Source organism: Trachymyrmex cornetzi, unplaced genomic scaffold (assembly GCF_001594075.2).
Source record: "Trachymyrmex cornetzi isolate Tcor2-1 unplaced genomic scaffold, Tcor1.1 scaffold482, whole genome shotgun sequence".
NCBI lineage: Eukaryota > Metazoa > Arthropoda > Insecta > Hymenoptera > Formicidae > Trachymyrmex > Trachymyrmex cornetzi.
In genome coordinates, this window is record NW_017299641.1 from 426,798 (window position 1) to 433,890 (window position 7,093).

At 30.6% G+C, this 7,093-nt stretch overlaps 1 protein-coding gene across 1 annotated transcript; it reads left to right on the top strand.

Annotated features, from left to right (window-relative positions):
* The first annotated feature begins 2,357 nt into the window (after positions 1-2,357).
* Positions 2,358-3,995, top strand: Prosalpha7 (proteasome alpha7 subunit). Its single transcript, XM_018513834.1, has 4 exons — positions 2,358-2,546; positions 2,639-2,721; positions 3,054-3,445; positions 3,665-3,995. The coding sequence occupies exons 1-4, from the start codon at positions 2,526-2,528 to the stop codon at positions 3,931-3,933; spliced, it is 765 nt and encodes a 254-aa protein (XP_018369336.1). The 5' UTR covers positions 2,358-2,525; the 3' UTR covers positions 3,934-3,995.
* Positions 3,996-7,093: the final 3,098 nt, after the last annotated feature.

Consider the following 7,093-nt stretch of genomic DNA (forward strand, 5'->3'; position numbering starts at 1 on the left):
ATATACATATATACACATATATATCGTTATTAATTTATATTATTGATTCTAATGTGTTACTGAATTATTAAATAGAAGTAATTCAATATATAAAATTAAACAGAATTATCATACGTAATTATATATATATATATATAACAATATAGATAATATAATTAATGTAATTCAATATGATCAGTATGAAAACGGTTTGTAATTTGCGTTTAACATAAATTTAATGTACCACATAATTATAACCCATCTAGAAATTATTGGCCGAATTGACGTGATTTTGATTAATGTTATCAACATCGATCAACGATGATTCGACTAATTAATTATTTAAGTCTAGCTGAGTACACAAAGTATATGCTAAGTAAGCTATAAAATATTTTAAGAAGTGATTCGTCACACAAATTCGAGACGAAAACTTCATATGATTATATGTCTCGAATAGCTTATAATTTTAAAGATACAAGGTGACAAAAATTTCACGTTTTTTTCAAAAATTTCGAAAACAATTTGAGCTATTTTGATAAAACTAAGAGGTAACCCACTGATCAAAATTATATATACACTAATACCTACTAATGCCCAAATAATGGCCATTAATATTCTATAAGCTCATTAATGCCCTAGTAATGCTCTACAATACCAGTAATGTATAATTTCATACCGCTTATTGTATATAATAGAGGAAGATAGATCACCGATACCGACATACCACTTTGTTTTTAGACAATATTTCTTAAACAAAAGGTAAAAATACAACTTCAAAAACATAAATACAAAGTAAAAAGTGTCTTCTATATTCAGATAGTATAAGCAATTTTTGTAATAATGTTTGCAATTTTTCAATAATTAAGTTTTTCGTAAGTTATGCAAAAATGAGCGTCTGACAAAATGGGCTCCAAAATTGACAGTAGGCAGTAATGCTACGTATTCCTATTCTTTTTCTTTTACAGGAATTATCTGCATAAGGTACCTATAAGTGAATGTATATAAGATTTTTCAAAATCATTTTACGTTATAAAACATTTTTATTGAATTATCTGCATATTTAATTTATGCTGTACTGCAAGATACAAATATGTAACGCGATAGTTTTTCTAGAGTTGTTCCATATATGCATGATTGCCTTCAGCTCCAATAGACTTATTTGACACTATAAAGCAACATTATAAAGATTAAGTTAGCTCATGGTCTGTTTTACGGACAGGTGTGTCGGTTTACGCTGCACCCCAATTTTAAATTAAAAATCGTATTATGAAAAGACTAAGAGAAAAAATAATATAAATAAAATTTATTTCGGAAACTACAAGTATTTAAAATGACGTAATATTATCAATAATATAGTCACTATTATTTAAACCTCACAATTTGCAAAAGAAAATCGTAAGAATTTTATTTTCATATTTGTAGAATTCGTTTTTAACTGATTTGATGTAGAAACAAGCCACAAACCTACGAATTATGAGTTTGTACTTCTTTAATCAGCTAAACAGATCATGATTTTATTAGTATTAATAAAGTGCAATAGTTAGTTTCCAAAAAACAAGGGGGTGTCACTTTAGGAGACCTATGTCAGTATCGGCGACTTTACTCTATATAATTTTCTTAAATAATGTCCATGCAGTAATTAATGCTCCAACAAATCATACATCGTAGTGCCCTCATCAGCGGTTTATCCCTTAAATGACTTTAATAATTGTAGCATATACATACATTGAAATTTCGTCAAAATAATTCGAATGGTTTTTTCAAAATTTTTAGAAAAAATAAAATTTTTCCTTTAACATCTTGTATCTTTGATATTATGCCATTTTGGATACATAGTTATATCAAGTTTTCGTCTTGAATTTTTGTGAGGAATACCATCTCTTAAAATCTTTTAGTATTCATCCTGCATATGTTTATATTTAATAAAAAATCCGAATGCAACCATAATTTGAGACACAAATATTCCCTTAATTCAAACAACTTTCAATAATTTCTAGGTAAATCGAATATATAATTAACGCAAACAGAGCTCCATTTTTATGCAAGAACAAGCTGCAGTGTTCGATCAACAGTGTGCGCAATGATGCTTACTTTGAAAAACTGAGACTAGCGATACTATAAAAGAAATTGCGGATAGCTTGACCGAGAATTTTACTTACCACTCCATGTATGTACGTACATACACAACTGAAATAATTTGTGACTATGGTGGGTTTCTTCTATTATATTTGTGTCATTGTATTAAAAATTGTAACAATCTTTGTTGAAGATAAATTCACAACCTCCTTTTCGTTATTGTGCCGTGCGCCGCTGACGCCACGTAGACTTCCTTCCAATTTCTGCCACCAAGCGACGCTAGAAACGCGCAGCTGCCTAACCTAACCTCAAAGTCGCGGTGACGTATGCGAGACGCGGTGCGACAGTGACGGGTGATTACTGTAGATGCTGACTCGTTTGATTTTCGCCAGGTCACGTCTCATCGAACGCGTAAACAATTTTTCATTTTTCGACTGCTAACATCGCTTCTTATACGTTTTCTCTGAAAGATGAGTTCTATAGGCACAGGAGTGAGTATTTCCGCACATTGTTCAATACACGATCGCAAAATGTCACGTTAATACGGTTGACATTCAAAATCCTAACCTCACTTTCATTCCAGTACGACTTGTCCGCCTCGCAATTTTCGCCGGACGGACGTGTATTTCAAGTGGAATACGCGCATAAAGCCGTAGAAAATGGAGGGTGAGTTTCTTCTCGTCTTGTTCCTCATGAATTCTTATATAAACATCGATTGGAGTAATATTTGCACACAATAATGTCCTACTGAAAATCAATGCGATATGTGGAATATCTAAAATATTAATAAGGAAGAATACATGCACGTATGCCTACACTTCATTTATAGGCAGTATTCATAGTCCGTTAGTATCAAGATCGTCTTAAGTAATATCTTACGATGCTAATACACAGCCCTCTGATTGGCTTATGACATCTTAAGACTATATTTAAGACGGTTTTAAATATAAAATTTAGCTATAAATATCAACCTATATATATGTGATGCTTTGTTGTAGGACAGTTATTGGTTTACGAGGGAAGGATGGCATAGTATTTGCTATCGAAAAGATAGTAACGTCGAAGCTCTATGAACCGGGTGCTAATAAACGAATATTTAACATAGATCAACACGTTGGTATGGCAGTCTCTGGTATAATATCGGATGCGAGACAGATCGCAGAGACTGCAAGATCAGAGGCTGCTAGTTACAGGGCACAGTACGGAGTCGGTATTCCATTAAAGTATTTAAACGAAAGAGTTTCTATGTATATGCATGCATATACCTTGTATTCTGCTGTACGTCCGTATGGTTGCTCTGTCCTGCTCAGTGCTTATGAGACAGATGGTCCAATATTGTATATGATTGATCCATCAGGAGTATCGTATGGTTATTATGGCTGTGCAGTGGGTAAGTGAAGTCTGTTGTAAAAAAAAGATGGAACATAGACTGTATTCAAAGTTAGTTCTTATATTTAAGACTTAAGTACAATCTTAAGATGTTATAAACCAATCACAAAGCGGTATTAACATTACAAGATGTTACTTAAAATGATCTTGAAATAAAAGTGGACTATGAATACTGACCATACAGACGGAAATTGATGTTTTGTGATCATATTATCCATAGGTAAAGCAAAACAGTCAGCTAAGACGGAAATTGAAAAATTGAAATTATCAGAAATGACTTGTAAAGATTTAGTTAAAGAAGCTGCTCGTATTATCTATCTTGTCCACGATGAACTTAAGGATAAACAATTCGAATTGGAAATGAGTTGGGTTGGTGCACATACTAAAGGAATTCATCAACGTGTGCCGGCAGATTTAAAAACTGAAGCCGAAACAAAGGCACGACAGGCAATGGCAGAAGATTCGGACAGTGATACCGAAGATATGTAAAATGATATATAAATACTGCCGTGAAAATTCTTTATATTGTAAGCGATAATATTAAATATAACATTAATACACACGAATATATGCATTGATTAATGTTTTTAAATAATTGAAACAAGTAAAGAATATAATTATGATGCTATAAATTTCTAAAGAGCTATGGCTTCTTTTAATCTTGTTATAATTTTTGATAAAAAGGGATTTATCTTTTATAGCGTTTTTTCTTGGCTGCACTATCGCCCACTAGTGCAACACTCGGACAGTGTACTGTATTTCTGTGGCTATGGTGTACTGCAAATTTTATACATGGAGTAGGATTTTGCTACGCCGTCTCGGGACGGTATAGTGCCAATGTGACATTTGAAAATGGAAGTCAAGTGGGAACAGGATTTTAACGCAATAATGAAGTGATGTACACCATGGTGTGCACCACTCTAGTGCAGTGTAGCTGAGTGTAGTGCTTACACACAACTGATGTCGTGCAAGGCCAGTGTATTCCAAGGAAAAACGCTATTATTTAACGTTCACTTTAGAGAATTAGACTTATTTTAAAGTTTATTTTTAAATGTAGAATGAAATATGCATTTCCAAAACTGATTATCATTCATCTAATAATTCTAATCTTTAAATCTCCAATCATCCTCTTAAAAAACTGAGGCATACATTGATCGAGAATTCGCAGACAATGAATCGACTCTTAAGCTATGCACTAATCTCGTTTTAAAGCTTATTTGTTAATCTCGAAGTTTCTGCTTCCAAACATACTGCAATTTGCTTATTTTCCGTTAATCTTAGAATCATAAACTATCGTAAATTTAGTGCGTGTTTATAGTTTATGATTCTAGAGTTAACTTCAGAATTAAGTTTATGTTTCAGGTACTTTGTTATGCAAGATGTTTTTCTACAAAATTTAGTATCATAATACACGTAGTAAATTTGATTAAATTAAATTTAAATATTTCACTTGACCGGCGACTAGCAATCTGAGTTGTTTAATATCTCCCTTTACATATAAAAATTATTTAACGCTTAGTAAATGATAATATATATTTAATTTATTATAATAATATTATATATATATATATATATATAATGATAATATAATATAATATATATTATTATCATTAATATACATATATGATCAATATACTACTCTTGTGACTACTACATTTACTACTACTACATCTACTACATTGCACCTTCTTTTTCTTAATATCTTATCTGATATTTCCTATATTGTTGATAACATGAATATTAAAGAATTTTTTAAAGATTTTAAATATATTGCTACTTAAATGCTACACTTTAAAAAATATATTCTCTTTTTATTATAATAATGACATTAAAAACTTAATTTAATAATACATTATTTTACTTAATTCTTTAATCAGTTGCGGAATATTTTCAAAGGAATCAAAATGATTATTACATAAGGTCTTTGTTGATAACATGAATCATTTTCGCAACTGCCTTTTTAATCTTCGATGTAGACTGAAATATACTTATGTACAAATCAGCTTACTGTTTCGATAAAAAGCACGATCGTTTACGTAACGAACACGTTGCGATATTTCGTTAAAAAAAACCGATAATTAGGATAAAACACGAATTTGTATGCGAGATTTTGTTCTTTCATGTATGACTGATGTAATTTAATCAAAGATTTTGCAAAAATTGCAACAATCTTTATCATCGTGATACGATTAACAAATGTAATCTCTTTATAACAATGGTTAAGCTAGTATAATGGATAACGACATTTTTTCCCTCTTCCTCCGGATCGCCACTTGTTTAAAAATGTTTTTTTTCTATTTGAGACAATTATTTATTAACGAGAACTTAATTAAGCATCTAAATTTTATTGAAACTTTTGTTATAAAAAAATCTTTTAAAATTGAATCGATTTTGAAGTGAGAAATGATTTTAATCGATCCCGAATTTATTTGTTTTTTTATTTCTTATTTGTTGTATTAAAAGATTATTGGGCATTATTGATACTAATTCCATATATTACATACATAAGTCTTTTAACTGTTCTTTAAGACTTTAATTTTTTATAAAAAAGGGAGAGGGATGAAAGATGTATCTTATGATATGTCGATGAATTGCCAAATAAATTTACACACGCGGAGAATCAAAGAACGTCGCGTTCTTCCAGAAAATAACTATTATTTTGCAAAATGTCGTGTCTTGTAACTCGAGCAAGATAGGTAGAATTTCATCTGCACGAAGACGCGCAATTGTCTGCACAATGACTACGTTACTACACAATGGTGATGATATCAAGTTAAATTGTATACGTAAACACAAACGGAAAAATATATTCCGTAGATAACGTAGACTTTGGATCTTTGATCAAAATCAAAATTCTTTCCAGCCGATTGACATGTATAAAAGATTACAGGCTTTACTGATGTTAGACTTTAAATTCAGTTTTAATCTTTGTTTCTTTCCAGTTCTACAATTTAATTTTAATCTTGATCCAACTAACTAAAATTGTAGATACATCTATAATTAGCTAATTTCGCTTAACTTAGGTAATTAAATTGTGTAAATATTAGTTAAATTAACGTAAATATAATTAAAGTAATGTTAACATAAACTAATCTAATTACTCTGATGGTAACTAGATGTTATTTCTCCAACATCAGTTAAAATTAAAAGGCGATGAGATACGAATTAAAACTTTTAAACTGTTAAAGTTCAAGAATCGGTTTCGAGAATTGTGAACATTGACAAAATCGCATCAAAGTAAATCCTACAAATTATCAAAAAACAGCGTGTTGGAACGTATAGTAAGTATATGGGCGGCGACTCCAGTATGGTTGATACTCCATACACTGAATGATTCAATGTATGGAATTCCATACACTGAATTTCATATCTGTATGATATTTGGTCAGGGAGAAATTTAGAAATTAGAAATTGTAATTTAGAAATTACAAACATACGAAAAATGTCATTGCATTGCTTGAAGGATGTAGTGCAATTTTTACATGACAATCCCGAGATCAGAGATCTTGTACCAGAATACGTAAAATTTATTCGCGTTCTTTTAATTATTCCTACATCAACCTGTTCGAAATAGAAACGTTTAAATCATATTGCGACATTGTACATTTATCGAGAAATTTATCGATAGTATTTAAATATGGAGGAGCTC